The sequence below is a fragment of the Crocodylus siamensis genome, chromosome 3 (assembly GCF_052110815.1).
Source record: "Crocodylus siamensis isolate JL-2025a chromosome 3, ASM5211081v1, whole genome shotgun sequence".
In the NCBI taxonomy this organism is placed as follows: Eukaryota; Metazoa; Chordata; order Crocodylia; family Crocodylidae; genus Crocodylus; species Crocodylus siamensis.
The window spans coordinates 130,638,519-130,658,356 of NC_143397.1; the positions used below are offsets into that span (position 1 = coordinate 130,638,519).

The 19,838-nt window shown below is 42.9% G+C and overlaps 1 protein-coding gene across 2 annotated transcripts in view; it reads right to left on the minus strand.

Moving 5' to 3' along the window:
• Positions 1-14,095, minus strand: part of ELOVL2 (ELOVL fatty acid elongase 2) — an 83,266-nt gene extending 69,171 nt beyond the window's left edge. Inside the window, exon 1 of one of the 2 annotated variants that reach the window (XM_090039195.1) lies at positions 14,044-14,095. Coding sequence is in view for 1 of the 2 variants with exons in the window: in XM_090039194.1 (XP_089895320.1) it covers positions 13,605-13,607 (3 nt within the window). In the remaining variant the exon portion in view is untranslated. Of the gene's footprint in view, positions 1-13,604; positions 13,943-14,043 lie in introns of those variants that run through there. The other variant, XM_090039194.1, reaches the window with a different exon arrangement.
• Between the last annotated feature and the right edge of the window lie 5,743 nt (positions 14,096-19,838).

Sequence of the window (19,838 nt, forward strand, 5' to 3'; positions counted from 1 at the left end):
TGCTGCAGTGCTGTCTGGCCTGTTGTTAAAGGGCTAATTAGGTGTAGAACCAGAGAGGCTTGAGAATACTATGGTGCCTATTTTCCAACTCCTGCAAATCATCCAAGGCCATTTTGCCCTTTATCATCTTTATATACAGAGCCTTTTGATTTTGCTTTTAGGTCAATTAGTGAAAATACAACCTACTCCAACAGATGTGGGAGAGAGGTAAGCAGAAACTGTAGTTGTTCTAGAAAAACTCAATTCTTTAGCTGTGAGTGGAATTTATTATCATAAATGATGAAAACAGCTTGTGTGTGTTCTTAAGGGAAAAAATCCATAAGCGTAAGTTACAAGTGTACATTAGTTTCCCAATACTTTGCTTGTGAAAAGTCAGAGTACTGGTATTTAAATGTGCATGGAAAGAGCATACTGAGTACTAGTTATTTTTACAAAACTGACTTGTTTTGTTTGCAATTATTTTCTCTCAACTCAGCTGAAAGGGTATGCTGGCATTTGTGCGGCAATCTTCCCATTTGATGAGGAGGATTTTCTGAAGGCATTGTTAGTGATACCTTTACAGGCTCTTAAGATGATAATGGCTGGTCACCCATGTTCCACATTGACAGAGGAGAGTGGGGATATGTTCAAGATTTTAACACTGTTTCTTGTGATATTCAGTTAATAATAAACTGAATTCAGTTTTAGTAGAGTTTGGCTACATTCTTTCTGATTTTAAAAATTAGTAAAAACCGATATGGAAACATACTTGCATCAAAGAGTAGTATTTAGATTCTAAACAAAATCTTTCACCTGCTTTTTTTTGTGCTGACAGTTTTGCGGATATACAAACAGATTGTGGATAAAGGTTCACTAGAAGTGGTTCCATCTAAACAGAACTGGCCTTCTGTAATTACAACTTAGAGTCCTTGCAGCAAAAATTCTAGTACCTTAACATTTCTGTCATTGTTTTGTTTGTGTTATATGGTCATTGTCTTATAAAACTTAAGACAGGTCATCCAGTCATTCCTGGAGTGTGGCAGGCCTTGGATATCTGCTGTAACTTATGCAGTGGGGGAAAAGTCCAACACAAAGGTTCAAATTACCCTTTTCATTCATCAAAGGCACCATAATTTCTTGATAAATAGAGATTGTGGATTTAATGTAAGGATCCGGTTACATTTTGAGATATAGATTATGTATTCAATATCTCTAACTTCCATTAGTCTGATAGTGACTACAGGAGATTTAGGCATGGACTGAGTTGGGTTAACATTTTCTCTCAATAGTCTGGATTCTTGAGGGGGCAACATGGTATATGCCCTCAAAATTATACCTATGATACAAAAGCATTCATCTGAACAAATCATCAGTATGCTCAGCAAAAAGAATGTATGGTCACCTAGTAAACTAGCATTCACTAGGTTTGCATCTGACTCTAAATATTTCCAGCCAGCACAGTGGACAAAAGCCTCCATATACATTGGTGCACATAACAGTGTTTCATATAGACATCATTACCTTTATTTTTTTATTCTTTGTATCTTCACTAATATTCAGATACATGTATTTTTCCTTGCTGAAAGCTTCTTCCACATCTGTAAGCAGCCTAAGAGCTTTCTTTTTAACCAGCAAGAATGCCTTAAGAGAAATACTGTGACATGGCCAACACCATTAACTTGGAAGTATTTTTCATCAAAACTGGCCCTGACCACCGTAAAAAGAAATCCACAAATGCAGGAGAAAAAAGAACTCTGGGCAATTTTTATAAATGAGTGTTTTTAAGGGGAATAGTTATCTAGTGCCATGAAGCTGTGATACAGGTTATTGGCTGGCGGTGTGGAGAAGTCAGCCAAATTTATATTCCCATTACAGAAATGTTAAAATAAGCATAGGTAGATTTTCACTAATCCCTTTGTTCCTACTGTAAAATAATACTTCAGTTTGGGAGAGAAGAACTAGAAGCTGCTGAGCTTGGCCAAACCCTCTGGTGCACTGTAGTCCATTCTCCTGTATAAACTACACAGTTCTATCACATGGCAGGTCACAGCATGAGGCCTAACACTGGTAGAAGTGCACTCCAACTAGAAATGTAGGGAACAAGAGGTAAATATGGCTATGTAGCCATGAAAGAAAAGTATTCATGCTTAAGGTACCTCCTTGCTTTTTCTTATAAGGGGCTTGTGCATGCTATAGGCATGCTCCAAACCCAGAACTATGCTAGTGAGGATGCTCCAGTTTTTTCCCCAGCAGTCACCTCAAGCATGCAGCAGGTGGAGGGCTCAAGAATAGACACAGAGCATCCTTACTGCCATAGTCAGGGCCAAATTAATGCAAAGGCAAATTAGGCACATGCCTAGGGCCCTGAGCGGCAGGGGACCCCAGCCCTTCCCTCCTCAACAGTGGTGCAAATGGTCCCATCTGCCTCCCTTTCCTTCCCCTCCCCTCTGCTGGCCTTGCTGCCATGGTGGCTGCTTCCTAGCAGTGGCTCCAAGCCCCACTCCACACAGGCAGCAGCACTGTGGGGAGGGGGAGGAGGGTCTCAACAAGCCCAAGGCCCAGGAGTTTATTTGGCTAGGGCCCACTAAAGGGTTAATTTGGCCTTGGACATAGTCTGGGGTTTAGAATGTGCCTATGACTGGTTGGGTAGGACACCTCCAGCCTGTGCTGGCCAGAGCCAGAAGATGCATCCAAAGTCTGTCATGGAACTGAAAAAAAACAAACACCAGAGGATGTGGGGGGTGGGTAATCAATCCCATGCTACAAGCAATGGATACCAGTCCATCAAACTAGCCAGTGTAGTGTCTAGAATACCTGCCAAGTATGCACAGAAGATGTAGAGTTGTCAAAATTCTTAAACCAACTTGTTTGACTTTTTTTTCAGTCAAAATAGCTGTTAAACTATCTTCCCTTCATTTGAAATGTCATCTTCTTAAAAATGCAATGCTCTTCACAAATTACAACAAAGCACTTGCACAGATATTTATCTGAGCAACAACATCATACGCACAATAACATCTTGAAACAAAAGCTGCTACATAGTGGTTGCAGCACTCGTGTGACTTTTCCTCTGGCCTGTAGGCAGCAAGGGAACCAAATTGGCTAGCTGCAGCCATCAAACAAGCATGCTGAGCCTGAAGTTGTGGGGACAGTATTATTTGGTATTTGCTTACTATTGAAAAGAATGCCAAAACCTTGCCTTAGTGATCCCTCCTGAGGTCACTGCCAGCCATTCATTCTTTGCCAGGTTGAGTGCACATTACTCTTTGGAAGGTTTCTGTCCAAGCTGGCAGCAGAGAAGGAGGGAACAAGGCTCTTTTACTTCCAGTTGGCTGTGAAAATTCATGTATGGTGTATGGCAAGGAAGAAGCAAACTCAAGATATAAATGTTGCAAGATGTTGGGCAAGGACATAAAACTAATCCTGAAGAAAGAGTAGCACCTACATATTAGACTACCTGATCCTTATTTATTCTCCCCTTCCACCCTACACTTAAAAGCATTTGAGGAGATAACTAACATCTTTATTCCAAATACTTTTATAGCATTTTGAGGAGATAGCTTAACTGACTTTTGTATTCAGTTTTTAATTTATATACTATTTTTAAGAGAAAGCAGGGGTCAGGTTGCTGTTGCCAACTTATGGCATATTGAGAGGTGAAAGCTTTCTTTACTATCCCTCTTTCCTCCCCTTCTCCTCCCTCCCTCCCACCTACTCCCCACTCCTTCTAATGTCTTTGAAATATCAAAGGTAAATAAAGAATAATTCTTCCTCAGTTAATAAAACCTCAATACTATGAGCCAGGCTCCTGGCACATAGGGCCAGCACTAGCCTGACAGTCTACTGGTACACTATAAAAACTAAGGGAAGGTGATTAGTTGTGCTTTCTGATAACTCTGAACCATAGAATTAAAATGGTTTAGGGGTGAATTATTCAAATCTGAAACACTTACAGAATGCTTAAAATTAACTATATTATGGAAACGCCTTAAATAATTGGCAAAAAGAAAATAAAACTTTTTAATATTCAAATCTAATAATGAATTAATTGCAGGTTTGCTTTCTCCCCAGTAGCAATTGCAAGTCATGCATTGTACATGGTTTATTCATATATGCATATTGTAGCACTCATCCAAGCCACCAATCTCAGTAATTGTGTAACTGAGAACACAAATTAGCCAAGGCCTTTAAGACCCAGTGAAACCACTGGTTTTGATAAATGTTCTCTGTACTGTAGGAGTGGGAAAAATCAGTATGCTGGAAATTGAACTATTTTCAGCACCTTCAGTGTGTGTGTGTGTGTGTGAGATTCAAAAATAAAATCTTAGTCTGATATACCATTTACCCTTATCCATCTCCCCAATATCTTCCTTGAACTATTTTCTCTCTTTTCTCAGAATCATATTTCTCTGTAGATAGAAGTGAAACCCCCCTGTCCCCCCTCTTCTGGGGAAAATTCAACTATTTACTAACCGAAAGTTCTATCAAAGCAATTTCTGTGATATTAGTATATTGAAACCTGGCATGTGTCCTCTTTCACTTCCTAACAAACAGTCTTATCTCAGACAAATGAACCTAACAAAGACTGTAGGTCCACGTGCTGATTAAAAAAATGTGACACAGAATCATAAGTCATTTCTACAGCATTTAGAAAACATCACCAGAAGCTTTCAATGTTATTATTAAATTGCTCAGTATCCATCTAGATTTATTACTCAGATCTTCCTACCTCCAGTAGATATCATTATACCCATTTCATTTCACACAGCTGTAATAACAATTCCTCATGAAATATTTTTATAAGAAAAATAATAATGATATGTGAAATTATCAATGTTCCAAGTCAGGCATGATCTTCAACTATTTATATTTGAAACTGAAACAATTTTTTTGTTCCAAGACTATTTCTCATTTCAAAGTATGTTGTGTACATGTAGTCAAAAGTGAAGCAAAATAGTTTGTTTTAAGTCAAACTCTTAAAAACAATCTACTGGAATGAAAATTCAATACAGGCAGTCAACATTTCAAGTGACAACATTTCACACTTAGAACGTTTATAAATTGACACCCTGTTTCAACTTTCTGACATCAGTTTTGACTTTACAATGCTTGATCCGATGCCAGGCCATGCCAGCAAACAAGTTCGCTGCGTTGCCCATCTCCCTGGGAACACAGGTCCAAACTTCCTTGGACATTTTCTTTAAGAAAGCAGACAAAACTCAGCCAAGACTCCTGAGAAGATTCCAGCCAAGTACCCTTCAAAAATTCCAGCAAAGTTACCTCAAAGAAGTCCTTTCAAATTGATATGATTGCTATTTACAATATAAACACATTAATGTAGCTATATTGCTCATCTATAATTGATCGAGTACAAAATTCTGTGTTATTTTTGGTGTAAATAGGGTATTGGGCCTTGGTTCAGCAACCCATCCCCCATTTATAACATTGTTTCTTATGGTAAAATTGGTTCCAAGTTACAATGGTTCAACTTAAGCCCCGGTTTTCAGGAACCAGTTGTGTTGTAAGTTTGACGACTGCCTGTACTTCAGAAATGCTTGTCAAATAAAAATCCAGCTCTAGTGTTAAATGGCTGCAATGTCATCTAAGAGTGTCCTATGCAGTATAATCTGCTTAAGATTCCTGTGAGCAAGGCAAACATGTATCCCCTTTTAAATTATGCAAATAACGCTAACCAGTTAGTAAATTGATATCAGTATTAAAGGCCCTGCTTAAGCTGACTGAACCCTGCCTTCTAATTCATGCAGGAATATTACAGTTTTCGCTTGCACCTGATTAAGGGCCCTGGCAGATTTCACATTTGTAGCATGAGTCTCATCTTAATGGCCTCATAAATTACATTATGCCATGTGTTCAGCCAATTTTTTTCAACTAATGTCCTGTTAAAATGGCAAACTAGCCACATATTGCACATATATGCAGCTATGTATATATGCAACTATATGCACATATATTGCACTATATGCAGCTAGACTGTAATACAGCCCTTATGATTAAAGGAGAGAAAACAGTAAATCATGTTTAAAATTCCAAAATTACATAAACATTACTCAGATATGCCATAATTTCCTATGACAGTTGAGCTCTAACATGCAATTAGTGGTAGGAATTAGATGGAGATGGTTGCCTTGTTTCAAGGCATACTCTTAAATCTTAATACCCCAAACCAGTTCCCTTAAACCTTAGTACCCAAAAAACATTGTTTCCCTTAAACCAGGCTCTTAGTATGGGCTTGGAGAGAAAGAGGTACAGGCAGTCCTTGACTTACAATGTTTCAAGTGATGTTTTGCACTTACAATCTTTATAAATTGATACCCTGTTTCAACTTTATGACATCAGTTTTGACTTTACAACGCTTGATCCTATGCGACGCCATGCCAGCAAACAAGTTTGCTGCATTGCTCATCTCCCTAGAGAACATCTGTCCAAACTTCCTTGGACACTTTCTTTAAGAAAGCAGAAAAGTCTCCAGAAAAACCTGCAGCCAAGACTCCTGAGAAGACTCCATCCAGGCAAGAACCCTTCAACAACTCCAACCAAGAGCCTTTCAAAAAGTTGAGCAAAGTCACCTCAAAGAAGGCCTTCCAAATCAATATGATTGCTATTTACAATATATACATTAATGTAGCTATATTACACATCTATAATTGATTGAGTACAAAATCCTGGGGTATTTTTGGTGAAAATAGGATATTGAGCCTTGGTTCAGGAACAAATCCCCCATTTATAACATTGTTTCTTATGAGAAAATTGGTTCCAAGTTACAACGTTTCAACTTAAGACACAGTTTTCAGGAACCAATTGTGTTGTAAGTCTGAGGACTGCCAGTAGTACAAATTGCAAAGCCTCATATTCCGACATAACTGAACTGGTGTTGCTATGTTCCTTATGGCTTGGAGAGCTTATGCCAAGGCCCTGTGCTAGAGAATAGCAAGGGTCTTACAAACAATGCAGATTCATAGATGCCAGAGTCAGAAGGGACCTGAACAGATCATTGAGTCCAACCCCCTGCCTGCGCAGGAAAGAGTGCTGGGGTCAGATGACCCCAGCCAGATGCCTATCCAGCCTTCTCTTGAAGACCCCTAAGGTAGTGGATAGTACCACCTCCTTTGGAAACCCATTCCAAATTCTTGCCACCCTTACTGTAAAGAATTTTTTCCTGATAGCTAGCCTAAATCTGTTCTCTGTCAGTTTATGACCATTGGTCCTTGTTACCCCAAGAGGCGCCCTGGTGAACAGAGCATCTCTGATCCCTTGCTGCATCCCCATAATGAATTTGTAGGCGGCCACAGGATCTCCTTTCAGCCTTCTCTTTGAGGGTTGTCTCATTAATGAACTTATGAAGCTGTATGTTTCCTGTATTTCATGTGTAACAATATTGTGTTTGGTGCAGGCCGAGTCAAATACGGTGGTCTGTATGTCTGGGAAATAATGAAGCAAACCATAAGGGATGGTAAAAATAAAGATGATCATTTTTAATTTGTGGGGGGTTCCCCCTTTAAAGGTGGGCTGTTGCTAAGCACTTAGAATTCATTAATAAAAGTGATATTTGGGAGTGTAAGTATACTGCTGGTGATAAAAAAAATATTTGTTTGCAAATCTATAGGGTATTTTATTTTTTCCTTTTGCAAACAGGGAAAGAAGAGAATTTCTCCTCTTGTCTTTTGATGGACTCTAGGAAGGTTACAAATAAGCAATAATCATGATCAATAAAAACCCAACCAAGCTGCATATCTTTGACCTCCTAATCTCCCATTTCTTTTGTTCCTTTGAAAACTAATCCCTGATTTGGAGTTAACAAGTATTACTTTGTCATTGACCACATATTTTAGAATTGAACTGTATGAGATTTATTCATTAATTCCAAATGCATAGCAACAGCTCCACTTTTTCAGCTTTGTATGCAGAGATTAATGTGACCACTTGTATAGTGGGACATAAAGAAACATTAGGTCAAAATCATGCCTGGATGTGACTTCATTGATATCACTGTGCTTGTACAAGGGGATAAAATAGCCTATCAAATGTATACAATATCAGATTATACTGCCATCTATCCTTCTGGGTCCTCCCCCACGCCCTCTACGAGTGTTTTTTTCCCTCCAAGTAAACTGAGTGCTTGAAAATAATTTTCCTTTCACAGTGGCAAAATCAAGAGAAACTCTATAGGAGCAAATTTAGACAAGATTAGGGGCTTAGTACAAATTAGGAATTTCTTTTTTCTTCCTGTCCTCATGCATTTCTATAATGGTGCAAGAATTTGAGCTAAAGAAACAATATATCTTCACAGACCTCAGAGAAACCTGCTGAAAACCAGATGCATCACAGATGTTTTCAGGCTCCTTTCAGTGGCTCATTCTGCTTTTTTCCAGTATTCTTCACCATATGTGATATAAATAAAAAGTTAGTGCTGGCAGCTCCAGTTAGTCATGCTTCGTTCTTTATTTTTTTTCTTTTTTTGTGAATAACCTGACAGTTATTCATTTAAACATATTCTAATCTTCTATGGAAGACGTGGTGCCTGATGCACCATTGTTTTGCTCTATATGCAGTCATTTACACTAGTCATATATAGGGATGAAAACGCTATCTGGGGTGGTTGCTTTTTTTAGAACCACTTTATGAATGTGTTCATGTATACTGGAGTATCATGAAATCCAGGGTATCAGGGCAAGGTTGCATTCTGTTCTAGTCACTAACCTCTCTGCATTCTTTTCTCAAGTTTTAAAATAAAATTTAAGGTTACATTTTGGCCACCCAGAGGCAGAAACAGGGCTAAATTCTGGTCTGTGTGCACATGAATAGAGTAAATAGACTCTAGAATAGATCTTAAATATAGTACTGATTCTGCTATCAGTTGGATTTCAAAAGCAGGTGAGGTCTAAAATATGGTGTCTGTAAAGCTCAAAAAGGAATATTCATACCCAGCCATTTTTATGTGCACTCATCAGTAGTCCAAAGCCACTGTACATTCTGAAGGTAAATATCTTCAAAGTTACACTAGTACTATTTATTGATTGGTATAGGTTTGATATGTGGTCTTAGAATTTGGATGGAAGGACTGACAAGGCTGACTGCCACATCAGATCTGACATGCCCTGAAAGTAATCTCTGACAGTGAGTTCTTTGTCACTAGTGGATTTGTGCCAGGCTGGTTTCTGTTTGCACACAGTATCCATAGATAAGAAGTCTAGCGCCTGGAACTGTAGCAAGTTATATGACCTGAGGACCTGATCTAGTTTATTCTCTATTTCATAGCAAGGTGCAAAGGTATATTTACTTTCTCAACATGGGGGACTGGACAAATATTTCCATACACCATGGGTCCAATTCTGCTCTAACACCCATGTAACACCACAGAGAAGTTGATGAGAACTGTTCAGAACAGGCTTGGACTCCATTGCTCCAATAATCCTGCAGAATCCTGCTGCTAGTACTAATGATTACACCAAGATAAAATGAAGTGTTTTAGTGCTCACTATCTTCTGGGCAATGATCCATCTCCACCATCAAATTGGCTTCTACATAGATAGCTATGGCAGAACACTCTAACTTGACTCTGGGTCACTACTGTTTATCCAATGCCAAACTTGGGTCGAGACATATTCACACTTCCTATTTAGCTGAAGCTTGCATCACAGCATCCTTAGCAAAGTATGTATCAAAGTGCAGGTTACATAAATATGTATCTAGCAAATGTGGTGACATTCCTTTGAAGGATCTCTTCTCTCTCTGTCTTCAAAGGCAGAGACCTGAAGTACTTTTTCTCATAAAATCCCCTTTCAGTTAATGGGTTAGGCTCATCCATTTATGTCTAATAAATTTGTTCCAGTAGAAATCTTTGTTGTGGCAAAACTTTTAGTTGTGATCCTGCTTCCTCTGTAGATGCATTTTTCTTCCAACTCTTGCTAATGAAGCAAGCCATTGCTATTTTCATTGTATCCTGTAAGACCCTTAAGCTTGGTATAGGCCTACGGGGTCCTTTTCAGTTGTATGTTCCCAGCAATACTTCTAAATATCTTGAGAGATTACAATTTTGGGGGACTTTTTCCTTTCCATTCCTGTCAGGCTATTATTCTCTCTTCTTCACTTCAAGAAGTTCTACGTGACAAAATATATAAAAATGTGTTCAGTAGCAGCCGATTGTTCCAAGTGCAGAATAGTCCACATTTGCTAACACATGCATATGCAATTCTGACCTTGTATCTATTGCTGCCAACTGTCCTAGAACAATTCTGAGATTAACCAACTGTTCTGTGACTTGGAAATAAAAGTTTAGGGTAGGCCTTGGATATTGATTCCATAAAGATAAATCCAAAGTTAATCCACTGAATGTAAATAAAATGATTCTAGACTTATGCTGATGGAGCTGACCTGGAATCAGCCTTTAAAGAACATTTTAACTGCCTCAGGCAGCTGTATTTTGATCTAGCTAGAAAATCCCAGAGGTAATTCTGTGACCTGATTCATCAGTTCTGAAAACCTGCCTTCTAATTGTATCATTACCTTCATGTTTCAACCATTTGTGCTACACAGTGTCCTATGGGACACTGGGATCCCTTAGATCATTGCCATAATCAAACTAATGCAATCCTGAGATGGGATCCTTGATTAGCTTTACACAGTTTACAGTAACTTACTGTTAATTATTCTAATTTCAGATTCAGGATGTAAAGCAGACAGCTTCATCCCCCTGTAGATCTTGCTAATTTTCTAAAGCAGAAATGTACTTGCTCCATTTACAAACACATTGAATAAAAGCAACTGACTTCCAGACATAAATGCTGCTCCAAGATAGGCCCACACCAAACACTTTTACATCTGTGTAGTGCAACTCTACCGGAGGCTGACAATCACACTAGCAAAAGTGGAGTAATGCTATAGTGATTCAAACCCAGGTTTCTGTGCACCTGTACCTGAAAATGTAGCTGTTAAAGACTATGATAATTTTCTGTTGGCTGTGTCAGGAGCAAGGTTAGACAGCTCCTTTTAGAATACTTTTTTTCTTAGAATAGCATGGTATTGTATGGTAACAGTGGGTTTTCAGCTATGCCTGGTATTAGCAAGCCTGCTGCAAAGGAATTCTTCAAGAGAATACTCTGTCATATTATCTCTTCCACCATTCCCTCCTACTTTTTCCTAGATTTGGGACAGGCACAATCAGACATTTAAGAGATTGAATGAGTCAGACAGGTGAAGGATAACTTCAGTGTGTGTCTTTCCCCAACCCCACCTGCCCTCCCCCTGGCTTTTTTTTTAAAGGTAAAATGGGTAGCTCCTTATACCTTGTAAGTGGAAAACTACATTAGAACTGTCCATCTTGAATCATAACGGTTTGGCCACCCTCCCTGAAATCAGCTATTTTTCTCTGGATATTGTGCAGCTGAAATGCTGAGTTTTCACACTATTTTTATGTGTGAGGAATGGCCAGATGGCTCTTAAATCAGAATATACCTCCCAGTTTAAGAGGAGGAATGGTTTTGTTGCTAAACCACGTGGCTGAAAACAGAAAATCTGTTCCAAAACCTGCTTCCTATCTCTGATGAAACCTTAGATTAATTACTAAACTTTCCCATGACTTGTTCTTCTCAGCTGCAAAACGGGAGTGATGCTCCTCTGCTTCTCAGGATTATTATGAGGTTTAATTCAGTTTTAATCCACTATGTATTGTGGAAGCAACTATCAGCACAAGGATATTTTTTAAAATCTCCCATTTGCAGTCTGACTGCCTGAAGCACTCTGCTTTTAAAGTTCTCAGGCTCTTATATCACTCAGATAAATAAAATTCCATTATTTATATTCATCATATGGAAAAGCAGTGCACCACTTAAGATTCATTATGTATGCAAGCACTTCTATTAACTTACCTTCAGGAATAAAATTCCATTTGTGCATATGATCCTAAAATATTTAGAAATAAATAAAATACAGACAGAAAATCAAGAGGAATCTCAGTTCCAAGTGCCTAATACCTTACAAAATCAAGCTGTTGGTTTTCTGGCTTTGTATTTGGCTTATGGTGAGTGCTGTAAAATCCTAGTAAGAGGAACTGAGCCTATGTATTAATATATTAACCTTTCCTTCTATATAAAAGTAACCACATGTGGTAGATATGCCTGGCTGTTATACATTTCCTCTCTCCTTCCTCCCTTGAAAAGGCTGCAACATGACTGTAAACTTGTTGAAATGTTCAACCAATTAAATTAAAAACTAAAAGGAGACAGATAAAATGTCAGGGAAAGGTGCTGCAGTTCCCAAGGATCTCAATCATTGCATTCAAAAGCATTGTTAGATTTCTTAAGAAGGAAAGACAATTGTTCCCAAAACAGTCTAAGCTTTACAGGTTACAGGCTCTGAGGTAGAAAGCTGACACTGACATTGAAATCCAGCTTGCTTACTCCTAGACAAGAAGCAATTATTTTCTATTTTGATAGGTTGAGCCTCATAACTAAGAGCAAACTAACAATCTTGTAATGCCTCTCTAGCTGGGACTTCCTTCCCGTTTTTATTTCAAGTTCTGTAGCCCTTCCATAAACCTCTGAAATGTCCCTACTCAGGTGATTCTTGGCCATGGTGCTGCAGCACCCTAGGGTGCCTTAAGATCATTTTAAGGGTGCCATGAGGTATTATTATGCAACATTAGCGTTGTTAGGGCTGGAAATACCTGCATGTGATTCACAAGATACAACCAGAGACTCCAAATAGGGATCTGTAGCATCAGCAACTTTCTGACCCACTTTCTGAGCTCTTTGCAACAGAGGAATTGCTCTATTTTTTTCTGTAGTCGAGAAACAAGTCAACGCTAAGAGTGGGCACTTTCCAAAGGGTGCCTTAAATCTAACAAGGTGTATTGAGGTCTACTGTCTGCTACTGCCAGTCTAGCTTTCAACTCCTGCTTGCATAAACGCTAAGGCCAGGCTTGCCTCCCACCCTCTGACCCAAAGGGTGCCACAAGCTAGCTCAAGTGCTCTCTTCCACCAGAGCAAATGGCACCCCTGAAAGGCTGCCAAGAGGAATACAGGGGAACTCCCCAGCCTCGCGTCTTTCTCTTGGGGCAAGGCTGGTGGTGTCCAGGTTTGGCAGAAGCACAGCCAGGGCAGTGCCCCCACAGCTGAGCCTCATGCATTGGCTCTGCCTGCGTACTGCCTGGTGCCCTCTCTCGGCAGGGCAGCCTCTTGATGGGCACGGGGCAGCTGGGGAAGCTCCCCAAGCCCTGAGTTCACCTGGCTACTGATACCTGGGGGGTACACTAGATACCCGCGCTCCCATCCCAGGGTTGGGCTGGGGGAGCTGTGCATATCCCCCCCGCAGTTCCCTCTGGCTGGGGCCGAGCTGCCGGGGTTAAGCTGGTGTAAGGTGGCGGCCCGGGGCTGGCGGGTCGGTTCACTCCGGGGCGCCGGCTCAAGGCTGGTCTTGAGGGGAGGCGCCGCAGGGCAGGGTGAAGGCGGAGGGGACCCCGGGGCAGCCCCAGGCCGGGGGGCGGGAGCTGAGCCTGGCAGCCCGCGGGGGCACAGCTGGGGAGGCCGCGCCCGGGGCAGAGGGCTGAGGCCAGGCCGCTTCGTGCCTTGCAAGGGCGGGCGGCGCAGGGGCGGCCCCCGGGGACTCACCATGTGGCCGGGGTGCGCGGGCGGCGGCGGCGGCGATGCGCTGTCCAGGGTATCCGGCTCCTTGTGCGGGCTCCGCCGCGCCGGCAGCGCCGCCTCCTGCCCTGCCCTCGCCTCCCCCTCCCCCTCCTCCGCCTCCTGCTTCGGCAGAGCCCCGGCCTCCCTCCCCCCGCAGCCGCCTGACTCGAGCAAGAGGCGGGCTCGGGGCCGGGGCCGCGGCTGTCCTGCCCCTCCGCAAGCCTGAGGCAGGGCGGCGGCTGCCGCTGCCGGCGGGGAGCAGGGGAAGCCCGCCGGGAAGGGACCCGCCCGGTGTCCACAGGGGCTCCGGGCTCCAGGGAGCGCAGCACAAAGGCTGCAAGCCAAGCCCCAGCTTGGGGGATCGTGGAGGCGGAGTCTTGAAAGCCGACACAGAGCTCCCCCCCGCCAGCACACACACACTGACCTAGCTGTGCTGCAGGTTTTCTTGCCAAGAGGGCTTGATATAATAGGCCCGCAAGCTGGCATGTCAGGGGGTTGCCAGGGTGAACCAAAATGCGGCCCCCTCCTCCAGCCGGCCACTCCTGGCATGCTTTTGTCTCCTCCGGGGGGCGGGAGGCTTAAAACTGGAGCAGTGCCTCGGGAGGGGTGAGAGGAGGGCCCAGAAACAGCTCGGACTAAAGGAGGTGGTGGGAGAGCAAAGGAAAAGAGAGGATGAAGGCTGGAAGAGAGGAGCTGCCAGGCAAGGGGAGGATGGCTGGTCTCCAACCAGCGCCCGCCTTGCAAAACCGACCATTGCACTGGCAGTAGGCTCAGGACTGCTCTCTCCAACCTAAAAGTGTCCCCTCTGTGCCAGGATTTTAATCTTCATGGTTGAATTTGGGCTTGTAGGTGTTTCTGCTGCTTGCTGAACACAGTGTGTCAAACACCTATGTTTGCAGTTAAAGGGCTCTGTCTACATCTCCAAAATGCTCCTAACATTGACTCAAGCTACCTGAGATCACATATCCCTCCATGGACCTGATGGTTTCCTTCTACAGGAAACTGTGACTGCAGGAGCCGTTTATTAACAAAATGTGTCATTGGGAAGGAAGGGAATTAAGGAGAAAAAAATTATTTGCCATGGGTATGCCGTATGTAACAGAATGCTAGCTGGTGAAGAAGGGGCATCAAAATCTCTCTTTCACTGGAAATGTCACAATGGTGCTTCACATATTTTTGTTCCAAATCCAAACGCTAAATTCCACATAAAAGTTTGGGGAAAAATTCACATCACTCTAAACATTTTGTTCTGAATTTACTTTAAAATTTATTTTTACATATGAAACACGTTTTGAAATGAAAATCAAAACAATACATTTAAACCGTGCCAAAACATTCTCTTCTTACAATTTACTTAATTGCTGCTTTTTAAAATGTTATTCTCTAACTTAAACTAGTAAGGCAAAACCATTATACCATATGAGCAGCAGCAGCTAGTAGTAAGACAGAACAAGTATACACTAGGAATCTCAGTAGAAAAATAGTTGGATTTTTTGGTGGTGGGGAGAGTAGAAAAGTCCATGTGCCAACTGGCAGACCACTTGCTGAATCCCAGCAGAAGTCTCATAAATCTCTCAGGATTGCAGTTGAAAACTTCAAAGCCAAGAAGGGGCTTGTAAGATATGTTCCATTAGTGCTAATGAGCTGTATGTAGGTTTGAAAAAGAAAATTTATACTTTTCAAAGGATGGTTTAATCTCAATTTTTGCTGGAATGTCTGCTCTGTTAAAGGAAATACAATTATTTTTGCCCAAACTATTTTTTAGTTGTATGTGGGGGAGAAAGCTGCTTAAGTTGTCATTCAAACAAAACATATTAAAAAGCAAATTCTTCCTGCTCCACTTGGTAAATGAAAAAACACTTTCTCTTATCTACTTTTAATTGCTTTGAATTGTTTCCCTAACAGCTTGATATTTTTTTATGCCATATATTCATCATGATTAGAACTCTGTGTGTGTGTTGTTCATTTTTGCCACTCAGAGCATAGCAGGCATTTTAAATTGTGTCTTTCACAGTTGACTTGCGTTCCTTGAAAAAACTCCTAGTTTCATGCTGTCAGTCGCTGCGTGGTGGCTTGGCGGATGCTAACTGTGCATGCTTGCACCTGTTTTCCATGGTTATGTAATTTGGGTGCCAATCCTGTACTAGATCTGCCATTGATTTACATAACCCAAAGGATTGGATTTCTGTTTTTCTGTGACCTCTTGTCCTCCTGGGCCAAGTTATTCTTTCCCACCAGCTTCATAAATTGCATGGCCATGCTTATGTAAGACCTCATGAATTTGGATAGAAGTCCAAGTCAGGAGAATCAGGTTCTGAAGGATACATGCAGGAACCTGACTTTAGGCTCCTTAAAAAAAAAACAGAAACAAAAGCCAAAAATATTGGTCATAGTTGTTCATATTTATGGCCACACTGAAGAGTAAGCATGACGTACCTAATGTTTAAATTTGACTTTAAAACTAAGCCATTAGAAAAACACGTATGCTCGCTATTATTTGAATGGTTCTGGGTCATTCTTATAATAGTTCTTTTCTTTAAACGAAAACACAGCCTTTCTGTTACTTCCCCTTTTCACTAGATTGCTTTTGAGAATGGAGCAATAGGGGCGAGCATGATAGTAGCAATGACTAATGGCAGGAAGAGCTAAGGAGCTGTCCTACATAATAATATCACACTTGTGATACTATATTTACTATAGAACCTTGATAGTCTGCATAACTTAATATTCACCCTGGAAAAAGTGCCTCTCTCTTTCTCATTAAAGATTTAATAGGAAAGTACTATAGTAGAAACCTCATTACTAAGAATTCACTAACTTTACAAAATAGTGTATGCTACTATTCTAACTGGTAGTGCCTTATTATTAAATAATTAATAAAGCATAGCTGATGATGTAGTCTTTTATTATTATTTCACTTGATCGTGGTCTGATCAAAATTAATGATAACCTTAACACTCACTTTACTTGGAGCAAAATTACAATTTATCTAACTTGAAAATTTTGGAGGGCAATTTTTTCTGCTGGTTTAACTAAGTACAGCTACTTAGACTAAAATGCAATTTCATTTGTTTATGCTAGGAAAGAAACTGGCCCAGTTGTTTTCAATGGCAATTCCAGCAAATGGTAGGAACTTTGAGAAGGTTGAAGCACGTTAAGTATACCTGAACCTGTACTTTCAGTTACTGCTATCTTCCCCCAAATTTATTTGACAACAAAGTTTCTATGGTTGTTCTGCAAGTTGTAGAAGTGTCCATTTATCAATACTGAGCTCTCTGAACAACAAAAACCTTATGTATCCAAAATCACTTACATAATTAATCAAATAATACTGATTGGAAAGTTTTAAATCTGGCATTTGTAGTTTCTAGACATGGGGTGCTCAACTCCAGCCCACCAGCTAGATCTGGCCTCCAGGCCAGTGTCATCCAGCTGGCAGGGCTCCCCATGGGTCTGGCAATTTGACGGTGGGGGAGGGTGGCTTCACTTCCTTGCTGACAATTTTCCATGCCTGTGGGGAGCCCCACCAGCCACATACATTGGCTCTGCATGATGGATCAGGCACACGGGGCAGCATGGGACCCACTCTTGGCATGGGGCTCAAGACCCCAATTTCAGCACGAGGGTAGGGGGATGGCACAGGGCCCTGAGGCCCCATCTATGTGGGCTGGGTAAAGGCAGCTCAGGGGCAGATCCTGGCACCGGGACTCAGTCCAACCTGCTGACCATCCTTTGCTCCCATCTGGCCCACAAGGCTGTAGCAGGACCAAGGACCCAGGTGTGACCATGCTACCCCTTGGTGGCCAAATGGACACTGCCTTAACCTGATTCTAGGTACCCTTCCCTCTGCCCTCACCTGCCAAGCCTTGATGGAATTGTTACATTGTGAAAGGAGAGCTGCCTTTTAATTCTAGAGCCAGTCCTTGTCCTTCCTATGCCAACAGATCCCCTTTCAGACCCTACTAGCCCAAACTGGATCTGTCCATAGTTCGGTCTTCCTGATCTGTACGGACCTTGAGATACCCATTGCCTGTAAGGTCTTATAATGTGGTTACAAATTTCCCCTTACACCATGCCTATGCTTCACAGGTGCTGTTTATCTGATCAGTTCTTTGTAAGGGTCTCAGCCCACTTGGCCTCTGCCCCTTTTCTCTTGCTGGGCTGCTTAGCTCAGGATCCACTGGATTGGACCTGGCTTCTGGGCCAGCCTTAGCTTTGCCCTATTGGGCTCTGGTTTAGCCCGTCTTGGGCTTCAGGCTGCTGGCTCATTTCTGTCTCTTTGCAATGTCTGGGTGTTGGGCCCTTGGCCCCTGTCTCTGGCCTTCTTGGGCACTGGGCCTTCTGGCCCTGGATTCTGCCCCTCTATGGGCTTGCTTCCCTCTTGGGCACCTGACTACTTCTTGACCCTGCCCTCAGTGGGGCTCAAGGGAATTGCATACCCCTAGGGCACTAATGGGACCTCCAAAGCAACCCCCCACAGTCCTTGCCACAACCACCAGTGAAAACAGTAAGTTACATCCTGTTGTCTTGCAGCAGGGCTTCTTTTACCCAGGGGTAGCAGGACCCGTATCATGTTCACAGTCCTGAGCATGGCTCTGGGGTCAGCCCAGCATCCCCCTGCAGCCCTCCTGGCCAGGAGCTCATCATCCTGAGGCCTTCAGGGCTAGACTCCCTGGATTAGCTCAACCCCAGCTTCTATGCCGTCTCCAGACGTAGTATGCTCAGAGTCTATCTTCCAAATGGATGGAGGGTTCTTCAATCTGGGACATTTTTGCTCAAAGACTAAAGCACTCAAAACAACCATCCTTTATCTTCAATAGGCTGATAACTGCATCATCCATGCATGCACTGAGGAAAACCACCAGACTGCACTGGATCTCTTTGCAGAAGCCTTCCAAATGTTGGGTCCCTCTCTCAATATCAAAAAGACTAAAGTGCTCTATATAAGCCTGCTTGGGGTCATGAATGTGACCCCCTCCCCAAATTATCATGGAGAGAAAGACCCTGGAAGTACTTAAGAACTTCTCCTACCTTGGTAGCCCCCTCGCTGACAGTGAACATTTGAGGAGATCCAGTACAGGATCTGGTGTGCTTTGGCATGTCTTTATTGATTGCACTCTCCAGAAGGGCACCAAGATCCAGGTTCAATGCAATCTTCATTCCCACTCTCTACAGATGTGAAACATGGGTGGCTTACTGTTATCATCTCAAGAGCCTGGAGAGGTATCTGTGGGAGGGTGGTTCCGCGATAGCCACCCCTCCCTGTGCCGGGACCAACTCCCACTGGCTACGGGTCTCTCACCTGTGGTTGCATGCGTCCAACTCACCTGCCACGACTTTGATTGTAATCCGGTTCAGTTTTAGAATACCATGCCAGTCCAGAAGTGAGACTCCTCCCGTTCACGGGGTCCCATCGATGCGGGCTCTGCCTCCCCTACACCCTTGCCCATACCGCCGGGATGTTGACCGTCTATCCAGGCCGGTCACTTGTCAGGACAATGCTCAAAAAACGTCCGTAAAAGAAATGTAACAGTCAACACAAAGTTTACAGCCAGGGATTCCCTAGAGTGAGGGGTGGCTTTGTCTCTCAGCTGCCTTCCGCGATATTACCCTGTATGCTGGGGTGCTGGCACCCTTTCTCTGGCTCTCTCTGAGCTCTTCAGCCCTCTCTAGGGCTTCCGGAGGCCACTCGGTCCTCCTTATTATGGGCGAGGCAGTTTCACCGTCTGTGAGTGCCCCAGTATTACCGTATATACAGTTCCCAGCTCCTGCCGGGTGTAGCCGCACCCGGCAGCCTCAAACAGTCTGCGGCTTGGCTCCCGTGCCCTGCTGGGGTTTAACCTTACCCCAGAAGGTCCTGCTGCATCTCAGGACGGCTCGCATCCGCCCGTGTGTGCTCCCGCTGGCATCGGCTCCTTCTCCGCCTTCTTCCGGTTCCTTTCTGCTTGCCGCCGGCGCCTCTTTTATGTCGTCCCTCTCCATCTGGGCCCCACCTTCCTCCCTGCACCTGGCAGAGGCACGAGTTCATCCCGCGCTCTCGGTCTGAGAGCGGGGCTTGAAGGTGATTGCTCCAGGGTGGGGAGCCTCGGAGCCTGTCGGCTCCTTCCCTCCTTCACAGTGTCACCACTAATACCTCCAGAAAATCCTCCATATTGAATGGGAAGATCATTACACAAATCCTTGCATGCTTGCTGAAGCCAATATTACCAGCACTGAGTT